The sequence below is a fragment of the Gallinula chloropus genome, assembly GCF_964237585.1.
Source record: "Gallinula chloropus genome assembly, chromosome: 1".
NCBI classification, from domain to species: domain Eukaryota; kingdom Metazoa; phylum Chordata; class Aves; order Gruiformes; family Rallidae; genus Gallinula; species Gallinula chloropus.
In genome coordinates this window covers 183,760,458-183,772,894 of record NC_140085.1, presented here as the reverse complement: position 1 = coordinate 183,772,894, position 12,437 = coordinate 183,760,458, and the positions used below count along the sequence as shown (strand labels likewise).

The window sequence follows — 12,437 nt, the reverse complement described above, 5'->3', positions numbered from 1 at the left end:
TTAGCTCCCTAGACTCAAAAGAATAACCCTAACCCTTGTCCACATTCCTTCAGCACCTTTTTCCTGTGCATATTTGGGATGGCTTTTCTGCTGTTCACCTACAGACTTTCACCTCAGTCCCATTCTCTGGGCCTATAGATTAATGTACGTCGGTTTTGGAATCCTCTTAGTCTAGAAATCCCTTAACCTGTAAATCTCTTAACTTGTAATCTCCCCTTAACTAGCAAACACTTGTGGTTGGTTTTTCCTCCTACAATTCTGGACTGTCCTCCTGAGAAGTCATTCCTAATTTTTCCTGTTTCTCACACATAATGTTAAATTAAAAGTTGCAGAGTAGTGACATTATTTCATATCTTAAAAAAAAATAAGGGAGAGAGGAAAGAAGAATCACAACAGAAACCACTGAGGTGAGGCTGACTTGTCTGTGAAGGAGCTAACATTAATGAAGCAAAGTGAAATACTGTTTTAAAAAGTTCTAGAAGAAAAATGTATATGTTTGCAAATAGAATTACAGTAAAACTGGCATTTGGTCAATGACTAAAGGAGGGAGAAAATACAGAACATCTGCTTGGAATCTAAGGGGGTGAGAGGTTACTTGAAGTTGTTTGACCTGGCTCCCTTGGAAACTGTTATAAGTGGGTGAGCTGTCATTTCCCATGAAGCATACTAATGCTGCTTTTCCTGGTCATTTATATAACTCTCTTATCCTTTATATGTCATGCTGGTGACAGTTCCTTAGGAGGTGGCATTTGACGCTGTCTTGAAGAATATTACACGTATAGCTTGTAGGGAACTTAAAGACTTTGTGTTATCCTGAAGGAATGATTATGAAGGTCAGCTTCCTGAATTCTGATGTTACATTGTACATGTACTGTATGTTACAGTACTTGTACTATAAGTTGTCCCTAAAATAATGACTTCATGATGCCTTATCCAGAGGTGCTGAAAGATCTCAGTGTTGTGTAGAGGATCATAAATTGATAATGGTGTAAAACAACCCCTTAGTCTCTTATCTGCCAGAAATTAACGATACCTACACTGAAAGTGACTGTAGATTCTTCCTGTGCTTTATCCTGAAATAATACTTGTGATTAAAACCTGGGGTTTGTGCTAAAAAAGTGTTCTGTAAAGTCTAACTCTTCATGGACATCGTTCTGTAAAGGAATAAACGTTTTCATGGTGTATATTCTTAGTCGTCTTGAAAAGACATCTATTTGCCCCATCTATTTGTTGATCTCTCTCTGGCAGAAGAGTGTGAAATCTGATGCATTTTTAACATGCAGAAGTAACAGGAAAATGTAACTCTTATTTTGAGCTAGTGCTGGAACTTCTGGGTTTTGCTTATGTGAATAGAGACAGTGGCAATGTGGAATCATAGAATGGTCTGGGTTGGAAGGGACCCCAAGGACCATACAGTTCCAACCCCCTTGCCACAGGCAGGGCCACCAACCTCCAGGCCTGGACCTACACAAGGTTGCTTAGGGCCCCATCCAACCTGGCCTTGAACGCCTCCAGGGATGGGGCATCCACCACCTCTCTGGGCAGCCTGTTCCAGCACTTCGCCACTCTCTGTAAAAAAACTTCCCCTAATATCTAATTTAAACCTTTCCTCCTTTAGCTTTAGTCCATTCCCCCTTGTCCTGCCATTGTCTACCCTTTTCAAAAGTTGATTCCCCTCCTGTTTGTATGCTCCCTTCAGGTACTGGAAGGCTGCAATGAGGTCCCATCATTGCAATGTATTTGCAGTCCTTTCAATAGCAGGGCCATTCCCCTAAATTCTTGCAATCACGGTTTTTATTTCTGAACCATTACATGAGCAGTGGGAGATCAGAACAGATGTGTGTGTCTGCAGCTCTAGTATTTTCTGGAAGTATGTGAGGTTGGTGAAAATATTATGTAGACTTTACAAGCAATCTGAAAATGTCAGTGCAGTTTTTAGAAATTGATCCAGTCAAACAGTATCAACTTCATGCAGGACAAAGACAGAAGTACAGGAGTGTAGAAGCATAGCTTGGTTGGCTGTGATTTTGGTGAGGCATTTGGAAAATCACCTGATTCTGTACCTGAAAGTATCTTACCAGGTTTCTTCTGTTTGCAGGGTAGTGGAGATTGCAGCCTGCCACTCTGCTCACACCTCAGCTGCCAAGACCCAGAGCGGCCAGGTGTACATGTGGGGCCAGTGCCGGGGGCAGTCGGTGATCCTTCCCCACCTCACCCACTTTGCCTGCACCGATGACGTGTTTGCTTGCTTTGCCACACCCGCCGTCATGTGGCGCCTCCTCTCCGTGGGTGAGTCAAACAGGCTCTGCTGTGGCAGCCAGTGCTGTATCTCTGTGGTGATAAAAGCACAGGACACCACTTCGGTGCCAGTGTGGTTTCTGCTTGAAGGAGAACCAGCAATTCAAACGAGCTCTCTTAGCTATGTTGTTTCCCTTCTAAAGAAACCAGTCCACTTCAGCAGCTAAGGGTCCAGAACAGGGTTAACAAGACTGTTTGCTAGTATGCATCTGGAGAGAGCCCTATTCTACCATTGACCTGTGAATATTGTGTATTTCCTACGCTAGTATTGTTTGAGCTCCAGCTCAGGGCTGGGAAGAGGACTCCTTGATCATTAAGTAAAACCTATTTTTTTTTTTCCTCTTAAAACTGTTCAGGAAGACTGCTCCTGATGCTTGTTACAGGTATCGAACAACTACATACTACTGTCTGCCTTTCCAATATGAATATGGAGGAGTGACTCTCTCTCCTATGCTTCACATTAGGAAAGTAAAGGAACAGAATTCCAAGTTTTCATTTTTTGAGATAATTTATCTCAACTCAATTTAGTTTTACTTCCCCCAAAGACAGGCAAGCTTGTAAATAATAGTCCCCTTATAACAAGATTCTAATAAAATTGTTTTCTCTGTTGGAACTCTCTCTTCTCCTACTGCCTTGGATTTTACTTCGGGATGCAGTCTTTGTGACTACAATCCTCTCTTCTGGATTATTTTTTTATTTACATGCTGCTAATTCTTATTTGACCACAAATAGCTTGCACTTAGGTTTTCAGGGAGGTACAAGCTGAAAGTGTTTTCATGTTCAAAGCATGAAGATGTTTTCATCTTAGATCTGTCACTTCAGTTTTCAAGATAATCTAGATCTAATCTGTTTTCATATTGAACAACAGGTTCTGATCGTGTTAGCCCTTGTACAGAATTGTTTTTCTGGAGGGATTGCATCCTAAGTAACCTTTCTCCAGGCTCACACTTTATATGTGGCTTGTCCTACCCCAGCTTCTTCATCTTAACTTCTCATTTAGCATGTTATTACACTTATAGAGGTCCAGACAAAAGCAGCTCATTTACAGAGGAAAAACTGTGTAGTTTTACTAAAGAGAAAGAAGATTAGCCTGGAGTGATCTGCTTCTGGGTAAATCCAAGTCTTGTTTTATCCCACTTCTCACTTTCTCTATTCTCTAATCCGCTCCAATATGTGCTAGTCCTGCCCTCTGCAGAGGTCTGATGGCTGCCCAGGTCCTGTTGCCTTCTGCTAATAGCAAAGACTGTTCAAGTGACATCTCCCCAGTCTCAGTACATTTTGAGTTCTTGAATTTTGTGAAATATCCCCAGACTGAATATAACAAGGTAGATGAATTTTGTACCTGCATTTTAATTTCTCTTAGCCTTTGGGGGTTCTTCCCCTCTCCTGATAATCCTACTTACTGAATATTTAAATCAGAAGCCCCATTCTGGGGCTGTTTTCAATTTCTATTTTCTATATGCATTTTTTCCTTTCACACAGGTTTCTTTTTTTGGGGGGGGGGGGATAGGGAGGGTGTCCCCTCTCTTTTTTTTTTTTTTTTTTTTTCAGTTTTGAAGGCTCTGCCAAAAAAAAATGAGCCAGTCACTCAGGATTGGCTGTGAGGCAGTACAAATCAGCAGTCTTTTTTGAGGAATTAACTGAAGGTATTTGGAGTGAAAGTTGATCTACTGCATAGCTTAAGCTAAGCTGATGACCTAGAAAAAAAATCACATGAGCAAATGGAAGGAGATTGGAGCATGGTTTAGTTAGCTCTGATGAGGTGCAGGCTCTGTGAGTGATCTGTGTAAATGAGAAGTGTATGGTCTTTTGTGGCACAAAAATGACTTGTTTGTTAGAGCAGTTTGTTAAAGCAGTAATTATTTCTAAATACCAACTAATTTAGCTGTGAAGAGTGACTTGTGGATTGTGTATAGATGAGCAATATGCAGTCCTGTGGTACATGAGAGACAAACCACATCCTGTTATAGTGGAAATCCACTTATTTTTCTTTTCTGTACCTTGCTGCTTAGAAGCCACATGTTTTGAAATACTCTTCTGAGCTGCATCAACAGGAACTTCAAACAGTGGGTTGTGTTGTTTTCTAAAACCTCAGAGTTCTTGCTTTACCACAAGCCTTAGCTGTGCTGCAGTGCTTGTGTGATTTCTAGAGACAAGAGGATGGGGACCTCTATGGGACCAGTGCCATAGGCATCAATGTAAAGAACTGTGAAAGAGCTGTGATACCTCAGCATTAATTCACTTCCAAAATTGCTAAAATCCTGTGTCCTTGGTGGCAGATACTGTTTTCTTGGCACAGTCTGTCCTCTTCAGCAGCACTGCTGTTGGATTTTGTGTTGTCATAACTGACTAATAAACTGAGTAGAAAGCTGTCAGTGATAGCTCAAAGACCTTAACAGGCAACCTGCAGGCTATATCCCATCTGCCACCACAAAAAAGTGGCCAATTGGTGACATGGTTTGTGACTATTTAGGCTCAGACCACCCCATGTCAGTGCAGCTGAAGTACTGCACGCAGTGTTTCAGGTGAGTTGCAGGTGATGCTGTAGATGCTTGTTACCAGCAGCTTGTGGGTTAGCTGCAGGGACTAGTTTGCAGAGCTGAGCTGACCCAGCACTCACACTGAGCTGTCAGGGGACTCTCAGTGTCGTGGATGGTGGCCAGGAGAAGACAGAGAAAGGGAGTTCTCCAGGTATTATCCTTAGTGCTGTGCTACCTCTCTGGAACAGGAACTGCTGACCATCGCTGTCTGTGCTGCTGGGGAGCAGCCCTTGCCAACAGGAAGTGGTGTTGGATTAACTCCATCTTCCCATTTCACCCCTTAAGCCAATGGAACCCTGCTACTGATCTGTTTTCCTTGACAAGCAGAGTTCCCCAAGGGTCTGTGCTGGGACCAATGCTGTTTAATATCTTTATTAATGATACTGAAGGTGGAATTGAGTGCACCCTCAGCAAATTTGCTGGCACCAAGCTGAGTGGTCAAGTTAATGAGTTAATGTGCCAGAGGGATGGGATGCCATCCGGAGGGATCTGGACAGGCTGGAGAAGTGGGCCCAGGTGAACTTAATGAGGTTCAACAAAGCCAAGTGCAGGGTCTTGCACCTGGGTTGGGACAGTCTCTGTTATCCATACAGGTTAGGAGATGATGTGCTTGAAAGCCACCCTGAGGGAAAGGACTTGAGAGTACTCATGGATGAAAAGCTGGACAAGAGCCACCAATGTGCATCTGCAGCGCAGGAAGCCAACTTTATCTTAGGCTGCATCAAAAGAAGTGTGGCCAGCAGATTGAGAGAGGTGATTCTGCCCCTCTATTCTGCTCTGGGGAGACCTCACCTGGAGTACTGTGTCCAGCTTTGGAGCCCTCAACACAAGAAGGGCATGGACCTGTTGGAGCAGGCCCAGAGGAGGGCTGCAAAAATTATCAAAGCACCTCTCCTGTGAAGACAGGCTGAGAGAGTTGGGCTTGTTCAGCTTGGAGAAGAAAATGCTCCAGGGTGACCTTATGGGACCTTCCAGTACCTGAAAGGTGCCTGTAAGAAAGCTGGGGAAGAACTGTTCACGAGGGCATGTAGCAGTCAGATGAAGGGTAATGGTTTTAAACTAGAAAAGGGGAGATTTAGGTTGGGTATTAGGTAAAAGCTCTTCAGTATGAGGGTGGTGGAACAGGTTGCCTGGCGAGGTAGTGGAGGCCCCATCCCTGCATATACTCAAGGTCAGGTTTGATGGGGCTCTGAGTGACCTGATATAGTGAAGGTGTCCCTGCTCACTGCAGGGGGGTTGGACTAGGTGACCTCTAAAGGTCCCTCCAACCTTACACATTCTGTGATTCTATGACGTGCTCTTAGTTGATCTGCTGGCTTTAGTTGGTGATGTGTGTGTTTTGTTTAAGATGATTAACGTGTTGCTTTGGTTGTTTTAAACATGTTTCTGCAGAACATGAAGACTTCTTAACAGTAGCTGAATCTCTGAAGAAAGAGTTTGACAGCCTGGAGACCTCAGACCTAAAGTTTCGTGTGGATGGAAAATACATCCATGTCCACAAAGCTGTTCTGAAAATCAGGTAGTGGTCATGTTTCACAGCTCTTACCTAGACAGAATAGAGGATACTATCCTGGTTCTGGCCAGGGCAGAGTTAACCTCCCCAAGCAGCCAGCACAGGTGAGCTGAATCATCAGCCTGGGCTGCTTTCCATACCACATGACACCACTACCCCATAAAAGCAGCTGGTGAATGGTAGGGGCTTGTTGCCTCTGGGACAAGTCTTGAGTGTGGCTGGGGCTGGTCATTCCTTGCCATTGGGCAGCACTCTGTAATCATTGGGTCAGTAAGGTGCTCTGTGTTAGCACTGGGTGTGAGTGTAACTGGCCATTACTGTTCTACATTCATGGTGACTTTTGTCAGTAAACTGTCCTTACCCCAACCCACAGAGGCTCTGTCTGTCTCTCCTGTGGGAGTGAGCAAGTGGTGTGTGGTGCTCAGCCACTGTCCAGGGCTGACCCACCACAGATATGTATTGTTGTATCTAAGGGGGAGGAAAAAATAAAAGGGAGGGATCCATAGACCTGTAATGTTTTGCATCTGCATATCTATAATCACTTGAAATGAAGTGATTGTAGAAGGTGGTGAATCAAAACTATGTCTTCTTAGCCTGTGTTCAACTCTGTCTTCAAATGATCCATCTTAAGTTTTCACTATGTCTGTTTGTTGTTTCCAGGATAATAAAAACTGGTCTGGTTGCAATGTGTAACAGATGTTCCTGTAGCACAGATTAAATAAGAGTTTTACCTTGATGCCCAAGCATGACAAAGCCCACAGTATTAGGAACCAAACTGATGATGGGGTGTGGTAAAATGTTTGTGAATAGAGTGTACCAAATGGGTATCACAGGGGGACTGTAACGTCACGTTCATGTAATCGTGCTCCTGATGATGTCTCTTAGGTGTGAACACTTCAGGACCATGTTCCAATCGTACTGGAATGAAGATATGAAGGAAGTGATAGAAATTGACCAGTTTTCTTACCCTGTGTATCGTGCCTTTCTTGAGTACTTGTATACAGACAGCGTTGACCTTCCGCCTGAAGATGCAATAGGTATTACTTACAGTCGGGCTACGTTAGAGAGCAGCACCCAGAGAACCCAAGATGGGGTGCAGGATGAATGTGTTAACACAGGCTTCTGGTCCAGCTCACAATGCATTTTACTGGGGACCAATGAAGCTATCTTTAAAATACTGCTGTAGCAAACTCACTGCAGCCAGAGATCTAGAAATAAACTGTGAGCGTTTTTTTCCAGGTTGGGAAAGAAACTAAAATACCTATTTTACTAAATTGAGTCAATTATTGTTTAGGTTAATATGAAAGAATCTCAGTAGATCTCGTTAGGGAAACCTGGGCAGCAGAGCAAGGAGCAAGCTGTGATTCAAGATTCAAACAGAGTTTCATAGTGGGAGCTTTTTTTGCTTGTGTTGTGGTGCCTGTTTGTGACAGTTCTACTCTCACCATTAGGTATGAAAATCAGTGGAACAGCTTGCAGAGATTAATTACAGAGATTAACAGGACTGAGGTTATAAAAGACCTTTCTTCCTATGTAATGGTGAAATAACTCTTTTCAAACAGTGGCACGCTTGTAGAAAGCACGTTGCAGATGTACGGAGCTCTGCATACAGAGTGCAAGTGTAACCTGTGCCCCAGGAGCATTAACGTTGTTGAGCAGAGATCATTACACCTGACTAATGATGGCCCTTTAATTGCAGGACTCTTGGATTTGGCTACTTCATACTGTGAAAATAGACTGAAAAAGCTGTGTCAGCACATTATCAAGAGAGGAATTACTGTGGAAAATGCATTTTCATTGCTCTCTGCTGCTGTCAGATACGATGCAGAGGTAAACTTCTAAACTGCTTTCTGACTTAGATTATGGAAAAAAAACAGCCAGTTATACTTTTGTATAAGTGCTCTCTTGCTTACTATCAGGTAATACTATTTGCTGTGTTAAGAGTTTGAGAACATTGGACTCATAAAAACTGTATTTGTAGGGAGTTGTATCTTTTTCCCTGCTCCCCCTCCCGCCATAAACCGGTACTGGGAAGGTGAATTAGTACCCAGTTAGCCTGTGACTTAAGTCATCTTTAGGTGAGACTTGGTGCCTGTAAGTGCTTGTGTTGCTTAATACCAGGGTAAAAGGTTAGGAGGCTGTGCCAACAAGCTTCATGAATTACTGTTGCAGGGCTGGGGGGTGGGGTTCCTGTAACCAAAACTTCCTGAGGATGAAAACGCTAACTGAAACAGGGGAAGGGCTTTAATAGAAAGCAAACCCTATGAAAAGCAGTCCTGTAATCCTTAAGTCACTTACTTGTAAGGTTGGGGGGGGTGGTGGTGTGTGTGTGATGTCATATGATGGTAAGTTTGGGGGTTGAGTGCATTTGGTTTTGGGTGGTTTGTTTGTTTGTTTGTTGGGGTGGATTTTTCTTGCCTTTTTTGTTTGTTTTGTTTAGCTACAGTGAAATACATTCTCAGTCTTCACAGTACACTAATGAGATGGCAGGAGAACAACTGGTTTATGGGCCTAATACATTTTGAAGACAGAAACAGTGTGTGAAAAGGAGGGAAGGCGAGTGAAACTTCCCTGCTGCATACTGTCTGATTTCACTATGAGATCACTAACATGCTGCTTCATGAATCAGGAAGTATTCCTGAGCTTGCTATGGCTATTTGTGTTCAGCATAGTATCTGTGCATCATGTTTGCAACTGGCTAGTTTTTAACTTGCTTCTTATGCTTATAAAGCAGTTTTGGTACTCAGAAATCACCTCTGTGCTTTCTCTTGCACTTAATACCCAGCAATTGGCGTGCAGATGCCCTAACTTACTTCAGAGCCTTGTAGTGTCTTGCTTGATGGGATAATCCTTACCCAGAGGGCTGTGTTAGCTGAATTGTGCCTTCAGCTCTACTGTGAATGATGATTTCTTCAGTGGGAGTTAACAGAAAATAGGAAGATTTCCATATTTTTAGCCTTAAAAGGTTTTTTTTTTTTTGCAGGGTGGGTCTTCAGTGTGCGATTCAGGTCGTAAAGGGTAGAAGTCTGGTTACTATACCTTGGCTATACCATGCTAGCTAGATGAAGTCAGAAGTGAAGTTAGAGCAGTAGGCTTCAGTGCTACCTCAGGAGAGAATGGGTGACACTGAGGGGTTGGGTTTTAGTAAAAATGTGATTTTTACATGCAGTAATGCTAGATGGGGCTTGAAACTGCCTGAGTGATGTAGTTCATTCGAGGGACTGTGCATCTGGAAGACAACAGTTAAAAGCAGCTGCTTTGCTAATTTAAAATACCTCTGTGACATAAAACTCTCCTATTATTGTCTTTTGGTGACTGAAGCTGCTAGAATTAGGTCAGGACTGGCTTCTTATTGCAGCTTTTAAAATAACCACTGGATGTACTGTGTACCTTTATTCATTTAAGTCTCTATTAATTACAGTTTGCTGGGAGTGCATCCTTCTGCAAATGAAATTCAGGGGTTTTTTTATACAGAAATCTAAATTTTCCAAAGTTACTAATACTACAATATTTCTGTGCATTGTATACTTCTCTTGCATTGACCTGGAGTATGATTTTTTTAATAAAGCAGTGCAAAATACTGTAATGTGTATGATGTAGTTTTGTTTAAAATGCCAGTTTGTTCTGTCCTTCAAAAGAAGGAAACCCACCAGCGTTCAGTTCTAATGAGCTTGTCTCTTTTTGTTGCACAGATGCCACACAAGCCAAGATCTGCAGCTACAGAGTGCCTGGTTTGAGGCCAGGGTGTATTTTTATATCATGGTTGTGACAAGAGCTGCCCCTGGCACACGGCTGCTCTTGCTTGCAGTGTTGCCCTTCTGTGAGAACACGACTGTTGATCAGTCTGTCCCGCCTCACGTGGCTTACGAAGCTCCGCAGATTCCGCTAGGCAGCAGCAGCAGCACCCAGCCTGCTGAGCAGCACAGGAAGGGCAGCTCAAGCTCCAGTGCTGCATCTCCTAATACAGCACCTAGGGCTGGGTGGGGAGCTGCTGTTTTGTGAGGGCTGCTGCATCCTCCTTAGAGCAGCTTAGTCTGCACCACACAGGGTAGATTTCCTCCTTGGAGGAGGAGTTGGAAACAAGTGGAGTGGGAAGCAGCCTGTGGTCAACCTTATGTATTAATAGCAACTGTGTCTTGGGTTTTTTAGACCTCCCTGCTCTCTGACACCATGCAAGTGCAGTGGTGGTTGTGAGGCTTTGCTGATAGATAAAAGGCACTTCCAGGTAGACTCAGATACCCAAGAGCTGTGGTGCTGCACTGTGCCACAGTATTTCTGCTCAATCATTTCTGGGACATGGGTGAAACACTTTGTAACAGGTGCCTGTTTCTGACTCACCGAGAGGCCTTTTGCCCAAGCTGTGCTTGAAAACTCTCCAGTTAGTATGGGCTTGCATTGATCCTGGTGACATGAGACTTCAGGGCTTTAGTTAAGCCCTTAACAAAGCAGGGAGTAAGGCAACCTTGCCTATAGAGGGGAGTTCATGTTGTGGAACAAAAGAGCTGTATTTCCTTAATTCAGTTTTGGTTCTGTTTCATAACCCAGAGATCTCCTGCTTGTGCTGGGTTTCAGTCACTGTCAGTGAACGCAGGTGAAACCCCTCAAGTGGGAGAACTCTGCAAATATTTATTGCTCAGAGCAACTGATCTAGTGCCTGCAGCTGTACAGTGAGATCCAAATGAGGGTTAATGCTTCCCCTTGTAGCCATGTTACTTTCTGTTGCCTTTATGTCCTGACTGTGTGATGGGGGGGGGGAAGAAGGTAGAGAGCCACTGGGTTAATGTGTTTGTCTGACTGTCTGCAACAAACAAAGCATCTGCAGGCTTTTGTACCTGAGTGTGGTTTTCTGTGATGGAAGCAAAGATAATGAGACTCTCTTCTCTTTCCTTTCTCTGTTTAGGACTTGGAGGAATTCTGCTTTAAGTTTTGTGTCAATCATTTGACAGAAGTGACCCAAACTACAGCGTTTTGGCAAATGGATGGGCCCCTGCTGAAGGAATTCATTGCTAAAGCCAGTAAATGTGGAGCCTTTAAGAACTGAAGTGAGGCTGTAAGTTATGGGTGTTTATAGGGACTTCCTTTGCAGTTAAAGCAGGATGTCATTAACTGTACAGGTGAACACAACCCTTACCTGAGAAGCCACAGTGAAAACTGTGCTTGAGTGAACTGTTGTTAAAACATCAAGCAAAAATTTCACCTGTATTTAGCAAACCTGGATGGGGGAACCAGCTCAACATTTCAGACAGAGGAGACGCTGCAGTACGTGAAGGACACTGGCTGTGTTAAGGACTTGCCTTTTTAGCCTAGGGAGATCTCTGTTCTAGCACTGTTAGTATTTTCAATGTACTTTTTGGGGTTGGAGTGTGACCTGAGCCGCTGAATGATGTCACTTAAATCATTAACTCCCTTGGGATTATAGAGAAGCAAATGGGTATCTCTTAACTGCATTTGCATGATTGTCAATGAGCTTGCCATTTGCTGCCTGTAATTAACTAAGCATATCCAGTGCTTAGGAAAGTGTGCAAAAATAATGTCCTTCAAGCCTACACAAGTGACTTTGAAGAAAGCAAATCTAATGGGAAGCAAATCTATATTTGACTGTACATTAATCTGAGTTGCAATGTGTGCTTGTGTATCAAGCAATATTTATAACAGTTAATGGAAAAAAAATCCCCTCTGTGGTGACTTCAGCTTGCATTGGTTCTCTGGGAGGGGAGTGGATACACTGTTCTGATACAGGGGGACATTTGTGTTGTATAAATTTTAAACTATAGGTATTAAAGTTAACTTTTTTTGTACTTGTTCCTAGAAACTGTCTTTGGACTATGAAGGAAATTGCAGGGGGTTGTGTTATGTACAGCATAACCTTGCTTTATTTTAAAAAATAATAAAAACCCCACACCCAAGCAAACCAAAGAACAAAACCATTCCTCTGGCCCTGACTGTCCCTGGTTTCCCTGTGCTTGACAAATAGCTGCCACCTCATTTTCAGAAGAGTAAGCTGTAGGCACTGATGGTTACAGTTGATGGCTCTGATTATTTTTTACTACTGAGCCCCTGTGTGACTGTAGCCTGACAGCAGGTAG

At 43.2% G+C, this 12,437-nt stretch overlaps 1 protein-coding gene across 3 annotated transcripts in view; it reads left to right on the top strand.

Moving 5' to 3' along the window:
* The window catches only part of RCBTB1 (RCC1 and BTB domain containing protein 1), a 28,202-nt gene extending 15,957 nt beyond the window's left edge, over nucleotides 1-12,245 (top strand). For 2 of the 3 annotated variants that reach the window (XM_084268123.1, XM_084268125.1), the window contains 5 exons: nucleotides 2,099-2,289; nucleotides 6,231-6,357; nucleotides 7,237-7,388; nucleotides 8,051-8,181; nucleotides 11,252-12,245. In XM_084268123.1, the coding sequence (XP_084124249.1) occupies nucleotides 2,099-2,289; nucleotides 6,231-6,357; nucleotides 7,237-7,388; nucleotides 8,051-8,181; nucleotides 11,252-11,392 (742 nt within the window). In that variant the 3' untranslated portion in view covers nucleotides 11,393-12,245. Of the gene's footprint in view, nucleotides 1-2,098; nucleotides 2,290-6,230; nucleotides 6,358-7,236; nucleotides 7,389-8,050; nucleotides 8,182-8,813; nucleotides 9,140-11,251 lie in introns of those variants that run through there. The other variant, XM_084268124.1, reaches the window with a different exon arrangement.
* Nucleotides 12,246-12,437: the final 192 nt, after the last annotated feature.